General features: G+C 46.5%; 2 protein-coding genes and 1 pseudogene across 8 annotated transcripts in view; all 3 read left to right on the top strand.

Moving 5' to 3' along the window:
- The first annotated feature begins 306 nt into the window (after positions 1-306).
- Positions 307-11,856, top strand: LOC126571939 (cysteine and histidine-rich protein 1 homolog). 4 transcript variants are annotated; one of them, XM_050230853.1, is made up of 8 exons: positions 314-423; positions 634-792; positions 1,056-2,252; positions 9,080-9,138; positions 9,210-9,601; positions 9,722-9,882; positions 9,959-10,161; positions 10,241-11,856. In XM_050230853.1, exons 3-8 carry the CDS (start codon positions 1,389-1,391, stop codon positions 10,266-10,268), a joined length of 1,707 nt encoding a protein of 568 aa, XP_050086810.1. In that variant the 5' UTR covers positions 314-423; positions 634-792; positions 1,056-1,388; the 3' UTR covers positions 10,269-11,856. The 4 variants fall into 4 exon arrangements, with proteins under 4 accessions (XP_050086809.1, XP_050086810.1, XP_050086808.1 ...); XM_050230851.1 differs by having other exon boundaries at positions 320-423; positions 627-792; XM_050230852.1 differs by lacking the exon at positions 634-792 and having other exon boundaries at positions 307-423.
- Positions 11,857-12,052: 196 nt separating this feature from the next.
- Positions 12,053-22,500, top strand: part of LOC126570924 (choline-phosphate cytidylyltransferase A-like) — a 14,592-nt gene continuing 4,144 nt past the window's right edge. The window contains exons 1-3 of one of the 4 annotated variants that reach the window (XM_050229036.1): positions 12,053-12,298; positions 15,935-15,995; positions 16,064-16,680. In XM_050229036.1, the coding sequence (XP_050084993.1) occupies positions 16,096-16,680 (585 nt within the window). In that variant the 5' untranslated portion in view covers positions 12,053-12,298; positions 15,935-15,995; positions 16,064-16,095. Of the gene's footprint in view, positions 12,299-12,799; positions 13,073-15,934; positions 16,681-22,500 lie in introns of those variants that run through there. The other 3 variants (XM_050229032.1, XM_050229033.1, XM_050229034.1) reach the window with 3 other exon arrangements.
- LOC126570927 (uncharacterized) lies at positions 19,493-20,878 on the top strand (annotated as a pseudogene).

Raw genomic sequence — 22,500 nt, 5'->3', positions numbered from 1 at the left:
ACGAAATTAAAGATAGCATGCGCCTAGAGCGCTGCCGATTGCGTAACCTTGTTCTTGTGCTTCTTCACAGATGCCGTAAGGGGGAAGGAAAAACGGAGGAATACAAAAATGTCGCCCGACCTCGCTCACATAAAAAAACGAAACAAAGAGCCGCTGGTGTGCGTGCCATCGGGGTTTGTTTTGTATCGCCAGCTCGCTCGCGCGCGATCGCTCGGTCTCGCTTGCACTAACGGTGTTGATGGGAGAGTGGGTTGGCCTCGGAAATCCCCAGCTGCTGGCGAGCTGTCTGGGCCTACTCGGAATACTCGGAAAACAGATCTCCACCGTTGCAGTTGTGCGGTGCGTTGTGTGCTCTCTCCACGTGTGCTACTGCGTTTGCCTTGATCTTTCCTTCGTGCTGCTCCGTGCTGCTGGATAGTGCTGGTAGGTGGGTGGGAAGCACCCCGTCCCTCGGTACTCGGGCACCCTCCCTCGATTGCATCAGCTTTATTTGATGCACTTGGTGCAACTGGGGTCGTTCGTATGCGTGCGTACGTGTACCACGGGGCCGTTTTCTAGAATAACACTGTGCGGACAGCCAGCTCTATGTGTGTGTTACTCGTTTTCTTTGTTTTCTCTTGCGCGAGGTTAAAGTATCCCGGATGAAAGGGTTTTAGGAGATATCAGCACCAGAACAGAGAACGCTCTTAGGACCCATTACGTGTGATCGTTGGGCAGAGATAACCGTATGGTGAAGGTGAAACGCGAACGTTTAAAGCAGCAACGTCATGACCGATTAGAGTCGCAATAGAGGTATCCAATTTTCGAACGGACAACGGGACTGGCCTCGCGGAAATAGTGTCGCGCGTGCGTGTACAGTTTTTGTTGAAACTTTCCGAAGGAGGATTTGAAAGAAAGGGGGCTGCAAAATTGATCGCAAAACAGAAACTCTACTAACGGGCAACTCGTGTGCGACTGCTTTTCTCTTTCCCTTTTTATTTTTATTGTGATATTCGAGGCTTTCGAATTGCAGTTCTAAAATTTTCCATTCTCAAATTTTCTCTCCCTCACCCCAGGATTTTCCATTTTCTTTCTGCTTGTGCTTTGACATTTGGCCTCTATGCGTCACCTGGTATCGGGTTGACTAGAAGATCGTGCAAGAAAAGCAAACCAACCAGCCAGCCAGCTAGTGGGTGCATCGAAGTAGACGGAAAAAAGTAGGGATTTTCAAAGTGTTCCACACGGCGACGACGGTGCTGGTGGATTTTGTAGTAGGCTTCGTACGGTGAATGAGAACAGTCGGACAGAGCAGACGAGCTGTGAAGTAGTTGTGATTTGGAAGAGATTCCGTTTTATTTTTGAGAAATCTGTGAAACGGCCCCGGGGCAACGTGAAGAAACAAAACCAGCATGGCCGATAGTTTGGTGGAAAGTCCTGCGGCCAGTTCGGCCCATCTGATGAACATGAATGTGATGAACACGTTGGCCGGGGAGGGAGGCAGCAGCAGCAGCAGCAACTCTTCCTCTTCGTCGTCGTCGTCGTCGTCCTCTTCCTCTTCGTCCGGTTCCGTCGGATTGGTGGCCACGTCTTCATCTTCCGGCACTGGATCAGCTACCGCCGGTGGAATTGATGGATCCGGTGCTGCTGGCGGCAGTACCCCGACGGTTCTAATTTCGGTTAGTGCCCCCGGCACGAACCAAGCTGCTGCTGCCGCAAGTGTTGTGTCCGATGTGTTTCTGAATCAGTTTATGGTACATCGGGCCAACATGACGAGCATTCACAACCAGCAGCAGCAGCAGCAGCAGCAACAGCAACCGTCGTCGTCCACCGCGACCTCGCCCGTATCCGTATCGTCTTCGGGAGGTCAGCCTTCATCGACCTCAAACGCAATCCCACCGTCCACCACCGCTTCCTCATCCTCATCGCCCCCACCTTCCTCGTCGTCCTCCTCCTCTTCCGCATCCTCTTCGGTTGTGGCTTCCTCCTCGTCCACGTCCTCGGTTTCCTCGGTTCAACAGCAACCGCTGGAGCTGCTGCACCGTGAGCTGCCACCGAAACCGAACTGCCCGATTGGTACCATGGGTGACGACGAGCGACGGTCCGGCGGGGTGGACGGCGGTGAAGGAGACGACGATTGTGATGAGCCGGAAGCGAAGCGCCGGAAGAAGGTTGGCGATAATTCGATGGCAAAAGTTGAAAAGCTGGAACAACGCCTCGGTGGCATCTTGTGCTGTGCCGTCTGTCTGGATCTGCCAAGGACAGCCATGTACCAGGTAAATGCAAACCCTCTTATCTCTTTTCTGCTCAACTGCATATGATATAACTTTAAAAAGCGGGCGCTTGGCCCCAGCAAACCAAACAACCGGACATGCTTATCAACTTCTTCTGCTGCTACGTGACCCCCCCGGCGGGGACATCACATCCTTTATCCATCCGTCACCCTTCCCTGGCCGTTCCTTCGTTTTCCTTTTTGTTGCCCCTTTTATTTTTCCTTTGCTATCCACTACCCGGTTCCACAATTTCAGCTCTAGCGTTATCCATCCAGCGGTGGTGCCATCAGTGACGTTATCCAGCGGTTTCTAAACTTCCCTTTTCTGTTTCAAGTAACAATTTGTTTCATTGCTGGCATTCCTCATTTATCTGCGCGTTGCGCTTTTATAACTTGCCCAACTCGCGTTTACTTTAGGTTCGTTGGTTTAGGTTGCTTAACAACGTTTTGATTGAACAATTTCTTCTTTCCGCTTCGATTAACCAGTCCCGTGTCATTTCTCTTTGCTTTTGAATGGTTTCCGTTTCTTTTAAAATATGCTCCATGCCTTCCATGCGCTCATTTTGCCGTTTGATTTTGGTTGTCTAAATTGGTTGTATTTAAGGGGTTTTCTAGGGTCTTTGATGGTAAATTTTGTGTTTCAAAATTTCTTCTCTTCTTGTGGCCATACGATGCTCTACGGAATTCAATGGTATCTAGATTCATTCTCCTCAAAGTGCCTGCTAAGTTACGAATAATGGTGCCCTTTTCCCCACGAGATGTTTCTCCCAAAGTCAAGTGTATCCAAACTAAAGCCCCCCCTCCTTGAGTCAAATTAGATCGTTCAGCCGAATGAAGTGAAGATTGGAATTTGAATTTCCTCACAATTCGTCGCTCTAATTGCCCTTCATCCTGATCCAGTGGTTTCCCATACAATCGGAGATGTTGTCTAGTGACTTTTCCATAATTTTCTTTACGTTGGATAACAAATACTCTTCAAATTAGGACGCCTTTCCCTGTCGCAGATTCACACAGAACGGCGACTAGGTAGTTCTGAAGAGTGCTCCAAAATCTCACCCCCCTTTTTAAATGGTTTTGATGGTTTGGAGTGATCGACGATGATTTTTAGCATCGTTGTCAGCATAAAGATGATTGAGAAAGACGAGAAGTAACGGCGGAGGTGATGCGATGATCGGTGGCCCTGCCAATTGGTCATCACTCTTGATCTTCAGTCTCGTATCGTGCTGGCAAAATACTATCGTTTGTTGCTACTGTTGTGTGAATGTATCTGTGTGTGCGTGTGCGTGCTTGTATGTGTGTCTGTTGAACTTTCTAATTGTAACCGCGTGAACGCCAACATCACGCGATTCTTGTCCGTGTAGCGATCGAGAAGAGAGCGATCTGTTGGTTGGACAATCGGGGGGGGGAGGGGGGGGGGGGGGATGGATGAGGTTTGAAGCGCAACGCCTTTTTCTTCTTCTTTCTATCTTTCTTTTGTCATTTGTGGCCAAGTTTCGCAAACGTGGGATATTCGTGGTGCGAAAGGAGTACCGTTTTGGGAAAAGGGGGCCATCCTGCCGAGCAGCGAGAGACTATAACGACGCTCTCTCAATGTACAGTTTGCGAATCTCTGTTTATACCCATCGCGACCAAATATCAGCGCTCGCTTCCATTCACTATTCTATAGCATTTGATGGTGTGTACGAGTGCGCTAATGATTGCAACGGGAACTTTTTCAGAAAATCAATAGCTTGCGCCAAGGACAACGTTTTCCCAAACTTTAGCTTGATTTTCGCTGTTCAACTCGAGTACCTCTCGAGCCTTGGAAACAGCGTGGTGTGCTGCTGAGGAACTATTTTTAAATCGTTCTACTACAGATAACAATAAAATTTGCCTTGAGCCGACCCTAGGGATGGTTCTCAAAAGATAACATACTCTCTTTCATTCATAATACTCTCTCTCCTTCTCGTAAAATTGTATGCTGCAGCTCATGCGCACTCGGTCAACCCAGCAATTGGCAGCGGGTTTGAAGCGTACCCTTCTGTGTTCAATTTACTGGTACCAGAGGAACTTTCTGTGATGTCTTGCATTCGTACCCTGATCATTTGTTTATTTGTTGAAAAATGTCTCTTAGCAATGTTACTAATAGACATCATATTTTTTTCGCGCCTCTTGTGTCATTTGATTGAACTAAAAAATGACTCAAAACCACGGGAAGAAATTCATTAATCCATTTTATGTTTGAATCTGCAAGCACTCCAGCTGATCCCATTTGCTGAATGGCATGAATGCTGATGATTCCGAATAGCGGTAGAACCGTTCCTGTAGCATCAAGAGACATGCAATTTACTCTCTTCCGTGCAGGAAGTCTCTGGGGGTGTGCGTATTTGTGGGACTAGCAAGAACCCTCTTTATCAGAAGAACATACCTTGCACAGAACTTTGCGCTGGTGCCTGAAGTACTACAGCACAAAATGGTAGTCTACTGATAATAGAGTGTGGGCCGAAGGAGAGAGTTGTGTGCGTGCACAACATTCGCAGCTTCGCCACGCTACTAGTACCTGCACAAATCCCCGGGATTGTAGCTGATAAGGGTGGGTGGAACATCATAAGAGCCGCCGCAAAACCCCCTTCGGTGTGTGAGAGGAATGGCATCGGTTCGGATGTAGCGGATGCGTTTCTCTCAAAGGCAAACAGCTGATTTCCCCCAGCACAGTTCCACTGATTCCTTGGTCACCGTGTTCCTCGTATGCTTGGGGTGTTGATGATACAGATGGTTTACTCACGACTACCAACAACGTATTCATCGTTTTACGTTCGTTCGTTCGTTCGTTTACATTCGGATGCTGTTGGTCTCTCGCTGCCTCGCTGCCAGTTGAAAGCTGAGTTGCAAAAACTTACAACGCAATAAAGCAACTACGGTTGCTCTCACTGCGTTTTTACGTGGCTTTTTTTTCTTCTCTTTTGCGCTGTTTTATGCGCCCCGCGATCGACGCACTGTTGTCGATCGAACGATGGCGATCGATTGCTCTAGGAGATTGCAATCTTTACGTTCTGTAGCGGACACCGTTGGATGGTTGACGGAGGTTGAATGGTACGAGACGACGATCACATTCCGAAGAAGATCGTACCGCTGCCAGACTATCAGGCGCCACTGACCACACAATCTCCGTCGGCTGGTTATACGAAACATTGCTATCGCTTACGCTCGGACAGCAGGTATTGCAGATATTTTTTTGATGATTTTTTTTGTTGTGGGTTTTAGCTTATCGTTCGTTTCGTTAATGCGAACAGCAGCTAAAGTGTGGAATGCGGAAGAATACATATGCGAGCATCGCGGTACAAAATGTTCTAGCAGACAAGAACACATTTGGTTTCGATTAATACCGTTCTATGCCACAGACAGAGTCGAGAAAACGGTCGTTCGCTTGACGTTCGTATGTTCAGTCGGGCGTGGTTGCGCTATTAATAGACTGAAAACTATTTCGGCAGACTGCGGTAGCAGCATCTGCCGCCTGTCTGGCCATACGGAACACAGCCATAACACAAGAAGAAGTGTTTCCATGACATGTTGGCGTGTACCGTTTCTGTTGCGGTAGTTGAACTTTGACTCGCTTAGCTGCGCTTAGCAGTGTACAGCATACGTTTATTGATCTACGAAATAAAATCAAAGATCGAGAAGAGAAGATTTGGAAGGGAAAGGGGTGTACTGGATGGCTGAATCTAAATCTGAATGGTTGGATGAGCACAACAACCTCGAGCCGCCTTTGTCGATGACCAATTAAGTGACCGCCCCGGGGGTGGCTACGTTGTTGCATATTTATTGGACGATTGCCCTCCAAGACCTTCGCATACCTTGTGCTGCTAGCTGCTTGGTGGAGGTTCTCCCGGGCATTGTTGTGTTGTAGCATTGAACTTGGCGTAACAGCAACGTGTATCACCTTCCCAGGAGCAGCAGCAGGGGAATCGCAGCACAAAGCCTGGTGATGTAACATTACGGCGGAGGCTCATGATGGGTGTGCGTACTATATGGACTAGTTTCGAAGGTCACTCAAGTGTCCAGCAGCTCCCGGTGTTTGGAGCAGTGGACCGTGCGCTGTGATACTTGAACTGTGAGGAAAGCAATTGATCTCCTCGATCTCTCACGATCATGATTCATTGCTGCTGCTGCCAAGAGTTGCGCTTCTTGAGATGGTGTTAGCTTGTTAATCTTGGGTGTGTGCTAGGTCGTTGAGTCAAGTGCAGATGCTTGATATTGAGCTCTCACTTCTTCAAAACCACTTTTTCAAGGTCTCGGATCGTATATGGTGATCGTATATGATGCTGATCACCAGCTGATAGAGGGGGATTGTGACAAGCCTGGTGTGCAGTCGAGACACTCGGGTGTGTGAGCAGGGGTTTTGTGCGGGTGTTAGGCGAGTGAGACGGATGAATGTGTGTGAGAGTGTGTGTGGATTGTGTTGGTGTGGGTGCGCTGAAGTAGCACCAATCACCATCTTCAGCTTAAGCTTAAGATAGTTTCCCTCCCAGTTACTGGAACGCGTCACTTAGAGAGGCTATACGAGCTACTGAACTGTGATCTACCCCGAGTGTAATGTAGTGCAACAGTGTAAATGAGAATGCAGCTAGCAGCCAAAACAGTAGATAGATAGTATTCCTCATATGTTGGAAGGAGAACATGCGACCAAGGAACTGAATGTGCACTTAAGAATCAGAACATCATCATTAATGTCGACGGATGGGGTACTACAGGCCGGTGATGGTAGATTTAGGGCTTTTATGATAACACACAATAGCAGAAAGAGGTACATCACAGTATAATGTGTATGAAGTATCGATACCATGCAAAATGAGGCAGAAGCAGGACGATTTTTTCCTACAAAATATAATATTCACGTTGTTGTTTTACAATAACCCTTACAACTCACAAGACAGAAACATAAAATATGGCGCTGTATAGTAGACCAGATGTAATTATATTTATAATAACATAAATAAGAAGCAGCATATTGATAGAGTTCTAGCATCATCGTTACGACAGTGGGCGATAGGAGAAAAAAAAAGAGAAACGATACAATGTGACAGAGAAGACGAAAAAATGAAAAGAAACAATTACAAAAAAAACATAATGAATTGAAAATGTGAGACCTGATAAAAGGAAAACAAGAAAAAAGCAGAAAACAATTAAAAAGCATGCTGAAAATGACAACTGTAACACTTTCACGATTGGAAGTGAAAACAGGTCCACAAAAGTAAAAAAAAAAGGAGAAAATAAAAGGAAACAAATGGAAACGGCATTCAAAGGTTGCCATTAGCCAACATAAAACTGTGATTTGTTTTATTTTCATATAAAAAAAAACAAAATTACATTGTTTAACTTATCTCTTCTACAAACTTATCATCCCTCTTTTTCCTTAACTAGTGACGTCGGGGTTCGCCAGTTTGTTTCCCATATCCTTTCTCGTTTTATCACACTCCTTTCCCTTTTTCCCCCTTTTTCCGTTAACTGTGCCGTGGATATAAACGTCCGAACACGTGTGCTGTGTGTTAGAATGATTAATAAAATAAAGTTCGTTTTATGAGAAACAAGTAGAAACAGCATCCGTTCGGGGGCCCCATACCAGAGAGGGGCTATTTCGTTCCCTATCTCTCTCTTCCTCCCTTTGCCCCCTTTGTCTCGTTGTTCTTCACTTTCGTTCCAGCGTCACACATTCGTCCTTGTTCAGGGAAGGAAATCGCCTTGAGTTGGAAATATATCTGAAAATGGGTCTGATTGATGTGTGGTTTTGCGGGGTGCCGGGAATTTTAAAACGACATTTACAAAGCAAATTTAATCCAGCTGTCTTTTTTCCTTTTTTCTTTCTTTTTCTTTTCCCCCCACAGGTGTGTGTGTGTGTGTGTGTATGTGTCTGTTTGTATGTCGTTGTTGTCGATGTAATTCGTGGGTTTGATGTTGTTGCCCTTTTTTGGGGGAAACCTCATACCGCAGGAATGCGCGGAGGATAGAATAGAAGTTGTTCACAGAAGTTGAACAAAAGCTAAACATTCCTAATTATGTTCCTTATCTCCGCAAGAAAGTGGTTCACATGAAAAGAATACAATAAAGGAATAATAAAATTAACTAGTAGATAGCAGAATAGCTATGGAATTATGATGCATATAAAGTATAAAAAGCTAGAGAAGAAGGAACAGATATGAGCAAAGTTATTCTTGTTAACTGGAAGAGTAGATGACCGTTTGTGTTTTGGGAGGTCAGCTGGATGTTATATAGATAAGGGAAGCAAGAACACAAAACTGTTAATCAGAGTGTTCAACCAATAATTGACAGTGCTCTTCAAATTGACCTACCTTTGCAGGGTATCTGTTCTACATTTTCTCTCATTCTCTTTCTCTGTTTCTCTATCTCTTTTTCTTACTCTCTCTTTCTCTCTATTTCTCTCTCTTTCTCTGTTTTTCTTCTTATTGCAGCAAAGTTGTCCTTTTACTTGTGCTACTTAATTGGCTCAAAATGTTGTTTTCGTGTAGTTTTTGATTCTTTTTTAACCGTTTCGAACCCTTGTTCGAATGGCTATTGGGAATTGAGGATGGTTTTGGTTTTTTTAACGAGAGCCAAAGAAGTTCTCTGTACTGTTTTTCGTTCAAATGTATAGAATACTTTTCTTCTTTTTATCCTACAGGCGGTAGTGCGTCCCATTGAGAAAGCGAGAGTCTGAGCACCGGCTGAATGTAGTTTAACTAATTCGAATCTTTTCTTTTCTTCTCTTTTATTCTTTCTTCTCCCTTTATGGCACTCTTTATTTTATGCCGTTTATCTCCACTGTTGTTGTCCCCTCTGAATGAAACGCGTATGTAGTGCTCCATGGGACATCTGATGTGTGCCGGATGCTTCACACATCTGCTGGCTGATGGCAGGTAAGCTAATGGCTTTCCCTACGATAGACTAGCCTTCTAATTTTTGGTTCTGTTTTTCCTTTTATCCACAGACTTCGCGATCAGAACGCCACATGTCCTAACTGTCGCACCGAGATCAGCAAGAACAATTCGTCGCGCAATTTGGCGGTAGAGAAGGCTGTTTCGGAACTACCAGCCGAGTGTCAATACTGTGGTAACGAGTTTCCGAACCGTTCGATCGACTATCATGAATCGCATGAGTGTGAAGATCGGCCCACCGATTGTCGCTTTGCACGCATTGGCTGCCAGTGGCGCGGCCCAATACACGAGGTGTCGACGCACGAGGCGAACTGTGCGCATCCGAAGAAGTCTGGTGCTGAGGTGATGGTAGCGCTGCAGGCCCACGATGCAAAGGCGGCCGAAGATAAGCAGCTCTTTCTGACACTGATCGATCTGTTGAGCTACGAGAAGATCATTTTCAACGGTACACACAATTCACCCACCCGCGACATGATCGTATATCGCACATTATGATAAAGCATCCCTCCTGAGTCCCTTCAATTCTTCACTAATTTTATGTTGATTTTCCTTTTGCTCGATTCAGATTTGCAACTGAAACCCTATCGGACGGACGAGTATGTGCACCGTTTGTACTACGAGACCAGCCGGTTCTCCGCCTTCAACCACCAGTGGGTGGTGAAGGCAATCATCAATAAGAGCCAGCGTGATCCGCACGAGTCGTGTGAGCGGGATATTACTTATCAGGTAAGCGTATGTGTGTGGAGTGGGGGTCTGATCCAGGTCTCTAGCCAGCGTAACAATTGTGATTGCCTCCTTGCAGCTGATTCTCAAATCGAAAACATCGACCCCATTACCGATGCACTTTTTCGTGCTGCGAGGTCCATTCTCGGACATCAAGGCCAGTACGCAGATCTACAAACACGATTTCGCCGACACTGAAACGGAAAGCCCGTTCCGGCTTCTTCCGCTGCCTGATACTGCTGAATGCAACCGATTGTTGGCGGCGAAAGCGATCAATTTCAGGTATGATCGAGGAATGAATGTACTGATTTTGAGTGTCATTGTAACATATATCTCTTTTTTTGTCTTCTTTTTATTGCAGATTGATTATGTTTTTAGCATCGAAATGAACAAATCTACTGTAATATGCTTCACGCGAGGTACTGCTGCCATACAGAGATGGTGGTTCCGCTGCTGATCATGAATTTATATTTCTTTTTCATGTTGATCTTATCCTTTAATTTTATAACCGGTATTCTATACAACAATGCTTACACGCTATCGGGCACCTTTTGATAACGGAAGGAAACAAAATCCTACTGTGAAAATTAATAGTTTTAATAATGTACGAAGAGGGATGGTTATGGTTGGCTTTTTGGACTTTCATTAATTAATTCAATAATTCATTCACAAATTTTCTCCGGTCTCTTATCGAGCATTTTGCTTTCCTCTTTCTCAAAGAACTAGCAGACAAGCGTTTGATCCCACTTGATCAATAACTGCTAACATTCTCTTGCGTGTGACGGCATTGGTTTTGATTTCAATTATTAGATGGACCAAAAACAGAGTAAAGGTGTAATGTCGCATTCACATCTAAGTTGATAAGTTTTCCTATGATCCGTGGTCCCTTAGCAACACACATATGTTGGACAACGATTGAAGACGCCATGCAAGTAGGACGGGGTATAGTGAGACAGGTTAATTAAAGCGTTGCCATCCTCACGAAATACAGTATATCATATATCTATGATTAAACGCAATTGCGTGGCAGTACAATTGCTTACATGCTTAATGTTGCTGCGTACCCCCTAAGATACATTTGTCGGCACAGGGCAGGAGATGCTGTAGAGAGCTCTCTCTTTCTCTACGTTACTTTCATTTTTTTAAACCTTCTTTTATGAACAGATTAGAATATCGAGTTTATATATAAAATGTTTTGCAAACTTACGATTTATCTTCCCTCTAATAAGCATATATATAATCAATTACGATAAAAGCAGTTAGTAGGGATAAAGAGAATGTGAAGGAAACGGATGAAGAATGTGTGATACACAAATATTGCTACAATTAATGCAAGTTCATCATGTGAACTGCAATATAAACGTTTGTGCTCGGTTGTGGTTTTTGTCTTTATTTGATCGCAAAAATAGAAACGGAACCCACGATTGCGATACATACGCTGGTACATTACAAAAATTATTGGCGAAGAGAAGAAAGTTGAATTTGTCTTTTTCGCTTCGCGTTCATATTATTAACGATTCCTTGAATGTGAATCCTGCAGCATAGTCCAACGAGCGCTGGATCTTGGCAATGAAAAAGAAATAGTGATTATTAGCGAGATAAGTGCGTTTATGTCGATAAGCTACATACTTTTTTTTAGTGTAAGTTATCGTCTTCGTCACACATTTACCCCCGAAAGATTATCCTTTATTAAAAGACAGTTGGATTGGATGGATATTGGCGCGTAGTAGGACGAGAGACAGAGTGAGGCAAAACGATTCGTTTTTTAGCGGTTTTGGTAATGCTACCAAATAGGTGATAAGATGTGCCCAAATGCTTTTTGATATGCGTATGTTCTATATTCTTCTCAGCTCATCTTGTTTCTACGTTCAACTTTTCAGTGTAACATAGCTAAATAATATTCCCACTTACAATGATCTTATACAACCGAAACGCTAGTTTGTAAGAACAAATATATTTTGTTTCTTTGAATGTTAATATTGATTGCGTTAGATTGCTGTTATGAAAGAAATCGTAGAACCATTGGGGACTATTATTTTAACAGACCAGAAAGAAGTAAGATAGAAATTGAATTAGAGTAACATGCAACAGTAACAATTGAAGTAATAATAATTGCTAAGTGTGGCGTGGTTTTTTATTAATACTCAAGACTATTTTCGGCTAGAACTTTGAGGAGTAGAACACGGTGGAAATTCAACGATTTTTTCGAATCCCGGAGCTCTGATAAAAGCCGTAAAAGACATCTATTCGACTGTTATACAACGTCCCCAATAAACACGCGTACACGCGACCATCGCTGTGGCAGCAGCTGATTTTTCTCTGTTTTTTTCAATTCGATTCGCGGCTCAGATTTTTTCCGGATTTCCGCGAAGTGTGCCGTGTTGTTGTGTTCGATTTGGTGCGTGTGGTTCAAAATCAGGTAATGGAGTGCTACTGAAAATCGTTTTCGTCGTCTGTTACTGGGGCTGGGTGTAACTGCAGGCGTGTTACTTTCGTCGGTGCATATTCTTCCACAGAGGCCGTTGCAGAGCGAAAGCGGGTTAAAGTTCGTTCAGATCCGGTGTCTGTGCCAATGATAAGCAGGCAGGCAATCTCTACTTTAATGCCTGAGGCCAGCACGGTTTCAAACTGCCTTAGCTACAACCACCGTTGTTAGCGAATGGAGAGCTTGTAAGAGCTGCAGCTAGTGGAAACGACCGAAAGCGGGCCACCTATATTCGGGGCCTTTGCTTATTTCACTTCGAAAGGGTTCGCTGGAATCAGAAAGGTCCAGGCTGATTCACAAGCTCACATCCGCAAAAGTCGCTGCTTTAGCCGGTTCCAAGAACGAAAACATACCTCACAGGCCGATGGCGCGATGCTCGTGATTGGTGCAAACGGTAGAGATGAAAATGACGACGACGACGCGTGACGTGTTCGCATGACGCAATCGTACGATGTTCCTCCCGACGCGGCCCCCTGGCGCACCACCTTAAAAACATACCCCATCTCTCGTCGTCACCACCGTCGCAACCGAGGGCCTGTGCCGGGCAGGGCCCTACTATTGCGCACAAACCATCTGCCTCCATGGTATCGAGTCGTGGCGGTTGTCTACGTTTCAACCAAAGTTTGTGAAGTTGTTCGTTCCAAGCCGTTTTCCTGCACCGCTGCGTGCATTGTGCAACGAAGAACAATCGTGAAACTACGATCCAAGGTAGCCGTTTGCTACTGGTGGTGCTACTGTGGCTGCTACGTAGGGATTTGTGTGGAATCAACAACACACGGTCAATTAACGCCTCGGTCCGCCTAACATATTGTGTCACCAAGATACTCCGCCCAGCCCAGCTGGGTCGACCTCGGTGAAGGGTGACTCGCATTCTTTTCCGGGTCTTAGATGGCGATGGCCTTCTAATTCTTGCACCTTCTAGGCTGCAGCCTTGCAAGCGACACCAAAATGCGTTACTGCGAAGTAGGCTACTGATAGTGGTTTTCCTTTTTCCGTCTCTCGGAAATCAGTTCCGGTGGGCTACTATTGATTTGGAGTTGATTCATCGCGAAAGCCGGCTAGTTCGTCAGCAAACATTCCAAGAGGCCACCGGCTAGGTTTGAGCAACGTGTTATACGGCAACTCTTCACCCCCGGGAGCACGGAATGTGAAACAGGTTTGGCTTTCAAGATCGTCGTCCCGTCCAAGCCCCTCGTTCCTCTTTTCGAAGAAACCTGTTTAGGACAAGCACGTGGTTTTCGGTGCAGAATGGAAGAGCGAAGTTATGATTGGTTGCAAAAAACCGTCCTGCTGCTGCAGCTCTATCCCGGCAGATAGGTGACCGTGACACTTGTGCCATTAGTGCCGCTAACCGGGTCTGCTCTACGCTTGAAAGGGGTATTCCGCGCCACCCAATGGAAGACACTGTATCGCTTATCTGTTTGCTATCGATGAATGCTTATTTTGCGTCATCACCACTCTGTGCCAATGTTTTCTTCTTTCTTTTAGTCAATGATAAGTTATCACCACCCGATGGGCTTCTTTTTTGGTTATCAGCAATCGGTTTAATGAAACAATTCCGATTGGAGTGGAGAAGTGCACCGTACGGCTACACGTGTTATCAGTCGGTTGTAGAAGAATAAGTCGGGAATACGTAACCAAGATCAAGTTCGAGTACCGTTGCAATGCATTCTTAAACAATGTAGATAGTTTTTTTTGGAAACCTCATTCACACATAGTACTTTTACTTTTGTCCTGCGTCCAAGGTCACGTTTCATTCGGCTCTCTTGCTATCGAACTTTTGCACATAAGCAGCAAGTCCTTTCTCAAGGGTACAACTGGAACATTCCCACCCAGCGCGTAAAGAACAGCTCGCTATAAATTAATAATTCGCCCTCTCACTATCGTGATGGCACGGTATAGCGCCATGGCACACTTCGTTCGATCGAAGAAATCGCCTTACGGTCATGTTTGGCCTTTCGGCGATCCCTAGGTACGGCAGTTTGGAAGTGGGTGAATATTTAAAACAAAAAACCAACCCGCTGCCAAAACTGGCCGTGTTTCATGGTTTGTACATAGCCCGAAATAACAGCAGAACATGGAAAAGCATTGTTTTTAGGGCTGAATTGGACTCTGTCGATTGCGAAACACATTTAGCCTGACGGGCGACTGAAGAAGGCATTCGATCGTTAAATGATAAAACATGTTTTTGATACTTAAACATGTTTTCTGATACGTAAGTCAAAATAAGGAATGTTATTTAATCCGATAATCCAACAATCCGTATGCGTCAAGCTACAGTGGAGAGTATCAATTATTCGCTTGGTTGGACATCGCACGAAAATACCGCTCTTTCTATAAAGAAAATTTCAAGTCAAGTATAAAAATACATGCCCCCCAGGTAAACCGAAGATGAGACATAATCATTTTGCTGTTTTTTGGCCTAGCTCCTCCACTTTCTACGATCATGCAAAATCATAATAGCTGCGTCCGCGAAACAACTGAGGGTAACGGTGGTTGTTGCAACAATCAACACGAACGTACTGCTCGTTCTAATATTAAAGGCACGAAGAAAATGCCTGAAATCTCGCACGTCGATTTGGAATAGCTCTGGAATAAATCACACATCAAGCGTTAATTATACCACATCATGAATGTGGGGATGCAAATTGTTATTGCTCTTGGTTATTAGCTTTGCTTCAGCTAATGTTGAATTCCTGCGGCAAGGACGCGTGGTGGACACGTGGTGGACACGTTATTTGCGATGGAGGAACGATTATTTGAAATGATTTTGCTGACTTTGATAGTTTGTTAGTATTATCACGATTGTTTTTTTCACGTGATTTGTTTTTGTTTCAATCATTGAATCCTGAGGCGATAATAGTTGTACCAAACCTTATCTTATGCTTTTCTTGAGAAGGCTAGATACGGAATTCGTAGCTGGTATCGGGCTATAGATAAAACCAGTTATATCACCGTCCTTGAGCGAAGTCCCCGGTATACCCGAAATGCATACGGTGTAAGCACATGTGAGATAATGTTTCCCGTGGAGAATCTGATAAGCTGTCATGTGTAACATCGGTAAAACGTAGTATTTTCTTACAACTTGGAAAGAAACATTACTACCCATGTGGTGCATTATGCACATGGGACAGGTGGTTGGCAGTCTTTGGAGTAGGGAAGAAAGCATCTAAACGGGGGTAACGGTGTTCTCAGATCTTCATTTTATAAAGACAAGACATTCACCGATGGGGACACTTGGATGATATTTACCTCGTCCCTTTCATATTCGGCGAAAAGTGATTCTCACTCTCTATCGCTCTCGCCCGGAATGGCATTAGAAATGGCGAGACATTCAGATCGTTTCAATATAAAGCACATTTGTCACATGTTGTCTACTGTTGGCACATTAATCATCTAATCATAAGCTGTACCGTACCGTGTGGGGTGGTGGTGCAGGCGGTGCAATGTAATCAATCCAAAATGGACTGTCCTTTTCCACTTGCTGAATGCCTACAGTTTGTTCTGATTCTATTTCGTCTCACTCTCTCTCTCTCTCTTCCTCGCTATCTGTACGGTCTGTCATTGCAGGGATTAGTGGGGAGCCAGGTTATCGCACGCCGTGCGACGATTCTGTTGGCGAGGATTGAAGGTAACGTACAGTTATTGCGCCGTACGCTAAAGGAGGAGTAACCTGTGTCGCTCTTGGAAACCGAAAAGGCAACAACGAACGAGGCAAAGGAGGCTACACGATGGCATCAGCATCATCATCAGTTAGAGCAGCCGAGCAGCAGGAGATGAACGAACCAGCACAAGCACCGGTGACACCGGCGAGAATGTCGCGCAAACGGCCACGTGACAGTTTGGAAGCCGCTAGTGGTGGCGGCAGCATCGTAAGCAGCAGCAATGGCAACGGTAATGGGAACGCCAACCTGAGCAGTGGTCGATTGACAATCGATGAAACGGTATCGATTACGATCGATCCCAACGGTGAACTCGAGGATCGGCTGGTTACGCGGCAATCGTCACCGCGTACTACGCCGGATAGCATGAACGGAAGCAGCCGCCGGTTCAGCAGCATACGCATCGACGACGATGAACTAGAACACCGGCAGCAGCTGCTACCGGTGGCGCAACATCATGGAGATCAGCTTTGGCCTCCGAATAGTGAGGGTGCCATGAATGGGCACGTTAACTTCGAGAACGAAACTACTAGCGCTCGGCCAGGCGCGCTGACTCGTCCGGTAGCTGCATCGAACGGTGCTGCAGGACCATCGGCCGGCGTCGCAATTCGTCCTCAGCACGAAGGCAGCGGAGTCGAACACAGCCCACCGGTGGTACGTATTTTTTGGCAAATGTGTCTGAAGATTTTTTTGACAAATGAATTCAAATTATCTCGGGTTTTGTGCATACCCGGTCGCCGCGTGGCACTGGCTTATCATGATGGGTTTTTTTTTCTTTCTGTAAAATGTAGAAAACGAAAATCATGCTCATGGCCAAGAAAGTGCACCTATCGCGGGAAGCAAGAGAGAGAAAGGGACTGAAAGATTCCCACAATCACAGCCGGATGTGACTATGTGGCGCAATCATTCTCAGCGCCGCTTATCGCTAAACGAAAACGGTGGCCCCGGAACCCCGGTGGTGGTGGATGCTTGCCAGGAGGGGGAGGCAAATGGTGTTACGTTTCAGTCAGTTTCTTATCACTGCCAGCTGCAAGTCAACGAATTACAAGATTTCCCGAGTTCGAAGAAAGACGTACAGAACATCGTACGATACACGATGACCAAGCAGCAACTCCAAGGTCCCCGTATTTCGGTGCACTGACGGATGGTCGCTAGGGATTAGTGACAATGCTTTAGGGGGGGGGGGTGCAGTTCGTTCTGCTTATGAGTCACATCATACACATGAACATGCGCGGTCACGTGTGATGGGAGAGAAGGAAGATTTAACCCACCGGACCTTGGGTGACGAGTTCGGTTCGGAGTGAGTATGATGTGTAGTGCACGTGATAAGACACGATCAAGAGCGAGAACTCATAATGGCGAGTATAAAACACAACAAACGCTATTGTGACGCGCAAAGAACTGGGTCAAACGTGTGTTCCTTCATCTCCGATACGCACGATGAGGAAGAAGATGGCACACATACATTCTCGTGCTTTTGAAGGTCATCGCGCGAGGGAGAAATGCTAGGCAGCATTGAAGAGTAGCGGAGGGGTGACACATCTTTGAATGGGATTCACCACCACTACTAGCCCCACCGAGAGCAGTATGTTGTGATGGGTGGGCGGCCGATTAACGAGCCGATTCTACAAACCATTTCCACATGTGGGCGAAGGGCATTTCATTATTTCGATCGTCGAACACGTGCTGCTCGGCCATTGACGAAGTAGTATGTAAATAACGTGGTTCCCGAGGGGTTAGGTCAGTCGATGTCCAGACTGCTACCCCCTCCCCCCACAAAAAAAAACAAAACACACGAACACCCAAATCACTAAAAACCCCGAGTTGAAGGTTTTCCCCACTTGCCTCAGAGGGGTTGGGACCGTAGCAAGTTCATTTTTGTCGCGCATTCCGCAGCTCCTAACCGCGTTACACTGACCACGGCTGTGTGTGGCAAGTTGTGGGGGAGTGCCAGCTTTTCGCTTCTTTTCGCTTTCGCTCCCCCACAGATTTGGTGGGTGTTCCGTTTCGGACGAAGACGTCATCGATTTTTGGTTGGCACGCAGCGAGTGTTTGTGCGCGGAATGTGTGGTGTTGTTCCGCATGTGCGTCGATCGCGTGATTTTTGTCGTGCGAGATAGCGAGGGAATGACGTGTGAAGCGCAAGGGTGGCAGAATGTGCTCTTTATCGCTCGCATGCCGATACCGTATAGGGTTAGTCATTTTCTCCTCTTGATTTGATGTTAAATTATGAGATCTTTATAAAACGATTCAACGAAACTGTTGTTAATTTCGTTTTACGCGATGGCCGTGCCGCAAGGGGGAGTGGCATTTGAGTTGATTTCCTTTTCTCCTTTCGCTTGATCCGCTTCTTGATCTTTGCGGTGTCGCGATGAACGTGATTCTCGTTTTAGAAAATTTTAGGCAAAAGTGCGCGGTACATTCGCGCACAACAAAACGCTAGCGCACCATCATCGTCGGAAGCTACAGTGAAACGTGGCCGAAAGCGCGTAACTGTGGATGACGTGGAATCACCAACCGGCGTACATGGCAGCATGGTCAACAGCAGACGCAACGATAAATAAAACACAGCGCGGATTTACGGCCCTCTCGATGTGGCTCCGTGGCATCATTTGACGTACAAGCAAGGTATCGAAAGTACCCGAAAGAGGTTGCCGCTTCTGGTGCCGGCTATGGCGGTGAATCTGCAATGAGCTGCATGCTCCCTGTGTACAGTTCTGGTACATGTGGTTGAGAAGCGCCAAACGAAGTTCAAGGACACATTAATTGACTCCCGGGCAAGCTGAGCACCTGGAATACGTTCCTCCTGGGTGTGGGAGAGAGAGAGAGGAGGGACATGGGGTCGTTTTTCGATGTTACTGTGCTTGTATCATGTACCAGGTACCTGGACGGTACCTGGTCGCGCCACAATGGCACACATAATCACAGGGTTGGCGTAGGGAAGATAATTGAGACTAATTGGTGTCCTCGGTCGGGAGTAACATCCGATGAAATACCGTGTGAAAGCTGGCAGGATGACTCTAATTGGCTGGTACCGAAAATGTGAACCTGTGTTTGTTAGCCCACGGAATGGTCAGGCGCCTCGGCGGATTCCTCGCATTGCCCTGGAGAGTGGCGGATTTCGATCAGATCTTAGCGGACTTCAGCTTCAAGGAATAAACTTAGCAAAGTAAAGGTCGTGGCGCCACTGAAAGCCAATCCCTTTTTGATGGTGCATCCTGTTGCTGTGCTCCTCGTTGATTGACCACTAAAGTTAGATTGCAAAATTGTTGACTGAAACATGACGGCGGTTTGCGGTTGCTGCTTGCCCCTTCTAACCAACACACACCTGCTGCTGCTCCCATTGCTTTTGCGCTGTTAATCAGCACCAGCTGATCCGATCGATGAAGATGGGCGGTGGTGGTAGTAGTGGTGATGATGGTGGCGATGACCAGACATCGAACTCGTGGCGTGATTCATGGTTGGCAAAGCCAACACACACGCCTTCGGTCGATCCTTCGATCGATTGCTTCCGTCATCACACCGATGATGCGATCTGACGTGGCTGCGATCATGTGCGGAATGATGTGCGAAAAGAGTGCTAATAACACAGGTGGTGTGCTCCGTAAAAAGTTGATAAGACGTGTTCTATTTGAGGGATGCTTTCATCTCGGCGCAGTGCAACGTGAGCCCTGGACTCACTTCGGATCGTCCTGTGCCGTGCGGTACATTACGATAATGGAAATAGTCATTTGGATGACATTCGCACATCGTGCCACCATCATCGACCACTCGCCTTTGGTTGTGGCCACTTATTCAATCAAGTCCGTGTTTCGTCACGCGCCACTGTCTGATATTGGTGCGGCGAGGAAGCGGGGTCCCCTTTTTCCATCCATCGATCGATAGCCAAAGGTAAGGTGGTGCTGCCGGCGGAACAGCAGACAGCGGGAGGATCAGTGGCAGGTTCATTCGTTGGTCCGCTTGCCAACGGTTCTCGAAGCGCTGGTATGGCGCCACCGCCGTGTGCGATGGTGTTTGTGTTCCGTTAGACTTCTCAACTACGACGATGGCGCGCACCGGGTACCGGACGGCTCATGCACCACTAGCAACGAAGCACGAAGCAAGCGGCAGCACGCTTGACCGCTGGGGATGAGACGGACGGACACACTGTGTTGACTGTTCGCGCTAGTTGCCCTTACCCGCTGCTGCTGCTGGTGCTGGTGCTAGTTGGTTGGCGATCCATCGACGGCAGATTTCTTTTGGCCTTCCGTGCGAACGGGTGTGTATTCCTGCTGCCCGGAGTAGTGCGACCGCGTGTCAGCGTGCCACCTGTACGTTGCTACACCTGCCAAGTGATTTTGACCAAGTACGGGTTACTACGCGTTTTCCAGTTTACCTAGCACCGTTGGTGACGTCCACTGTTTTACTGTTTGGATTCTTGTCTAGTGTGCCTTGCGTGTGTGACCTTGCTGTACGGTTTTTCTAACTGGACCGCTTTGGTTAGGTTTGCATTACTGCGGTTTCCGCAGCAACAAAACATCGATTGTGTGCCACCTAAGTAAACGCACTGGGTTTGTGCGCGCGCGACTGTGACGTGGAAGAAGAAGTGCAACGCACCAACCGAGCACCGCCAACGTAGTAGACGTGGAGCTTTTCAACGACGGCCACTACGGTCCCGTCGCTAATTTCGGCAGAAATATGACAGTTGGTGTTTAAAGTAGAAGTAGTGCAAGCACACCAGTGGCCACCGGAATCGGAACATTAATACTCACCAATCGGAGCACAAATACCGAACAATCGTAGCAAAATGGCTCCCAACTACTCACCGAATGAATCCAACGATATTCCGGCCACGCTAGCACCGATTCAGAGATTCGACGTAAGTAAACCCGAAACCACCCGGTGGGTGTGTGCGCCATGCGGAGAACAGTGTCACATTTTTAACGTGCCTTTTCATCGCGATCAGCGAAAGATTTCTCGAAAAAGTGGTCCGTTGAAAGCAGCGTGTATTAAGCAGTAGCGGCGGCGGCGGCGCGCCGTCATCCGTCTACTGAAAATAGATTCATCCTTCCGACGACGTGCATTTCATTGTGCTGCAGCCCGCGCATACGTATGGCATAAATGGGGACCATGTTGTTGGAGAGGATAGGGTGTTTCTTTTTTCTTTCGATTTGCAAATGAGTGGTCAACTTATGTAATACGGCACCACGTCGACGTTACCTGTGATCTAATGAGGGGGGCGCGGCAACGCTGAAGTTACGGTCACTTTTGTTGGCAATCGTGGACGTGGCTTTGTATCGTGTTTGATGTAAAATGCAGGGTTATCAAAGTGTGCCGCTAGAGGTTTACGACCGAAGAGATTCGCCTCAGTGCTTACTCACCTACTTTGCCATGGCGCCGGGTGTCTTGGTGATAGGTTACTATAGGCATTGAAATTCGTTTTCTGTGACTGTTGTCCGGAAACCGAAAGGTGACATACACTCCATGGAGTATGAATCATTTTATTTTGTTAAGCATCTCTTTCTGTCTGACGAAATCCTATCGTCAACATGCGTCCGATTTCCCCGTGTGTTCCGGAATATGATTCAGCATCTCTCCATCTATCACTAAATATCAAACGGCTTACCATTTACTGTAAAGCAAGAGCCACCTTTTCAGCGTACGGGTGTCGTTTCATATTTGCAAAAGTAGATAATGGTGAGGGCACGTTTGTTTACGGACAAAAAGAAGCGAATCTCGCAGCTCAAAAGGCCGCCTGATTACAATGTCACTACTAGCGCCTTCGCTACGTCCACAACGTAGTCATATTTCATTCAATCTTCCGGAAAGCCTTACGCGCTAGCTCGCTACGGTTGTTAAGCTCGGTAAAGAGTACCACCCCCCATGATAAGGCCGTTATCTGGGCCGTTTTATCTACGGTCCAACGCGATGGCGTTAGCGTAAATTTACGCCGCATTACTGGTAGTAGATTGTGTATGCCGAGGCCAGCGAACGTCGCCGTGGGCTGTAAGGTTCGATGGTATGTGTTGCTGATGATGCGCCGATAGCTTCGGGGGGCCAGCACAATCCTGTTGGTAATTGCGAGCAGTTTAAAAAGGATATTACTAATTGCAGGCATCTACCTAACCACGCTGACCTTCTTTTGGAGTTGGAGGTGCGCCTATCAATTAAACCTCTAATGATGATGATCCTCATTATCATCACGAACGGGTGAAGCTTTTTTGCTCATGTAGGAAGTTAGGAACAATCATTTGCAATAAGCAGTGCTGCTTATTTTAAATCAATAAATCAAACATTGTTAAAATGTTGCCATCTACAAAAATGCTGCTGAGGAGAAAGCGTGAGACTAGACGCATTTTTTCAAAAACACACCCCTAAAGAAGAAGTGGCCCAATCGTCGAAAATATTTGCTGACGTCTGCGTCGGCGGAGGCACATTCAGTTTCTCAGAAGACACCATTAAAATGGATGACGTCGGCGTTCGAGTTGTTTCGGC

Source organism: Anopheles aquasalis, chromosome 2 (assembly GCF_943734665.1).
Source record: "Anopheles aquasalis chromosome 2, idAnoAquaMG_Q_19, whole genome shotgun sequence".
Taxonomy (NCBI): domain Eukaryota; kingdom Metazoa; phylum Arthropoda; class Insecta; order Diptera; family Culicidae; genus Anopheles; species Anopheles aquasalis.
Note: the sequence above shows the minus strand (reverse complement) of the source record. Positions and strands in the feature narration are given on the sequence as shown.

What these genes read in the sequence shown, in the direction of transcription:
- LOC126571939 (XM_050230852.1), top strand. Translation starts at nt 1,389, where the DNA reads ATGGCCGATAGTTTGGTGGAAAGTCCTGCGGCCAGTTCGGCCCATCTG. An exon ending in CATCTGCTGGCTGATGGCAG is followed by an intron (nt 9,139 to 9,209) that starts GTAAGCTAATGG and finishes TTTTATCCACAG; the next exon opens with ACTTCGCGATCAGAACGCCA. An exon ending in GCGAAAGCGATCAATTTCAG is followed by an intron (nt 10,162 to 10,240) that starts GTATGATCGAGG and finishes TTTTTATTGCAG; the next exon opens with ATTGATTATGTTTTTAGCAT.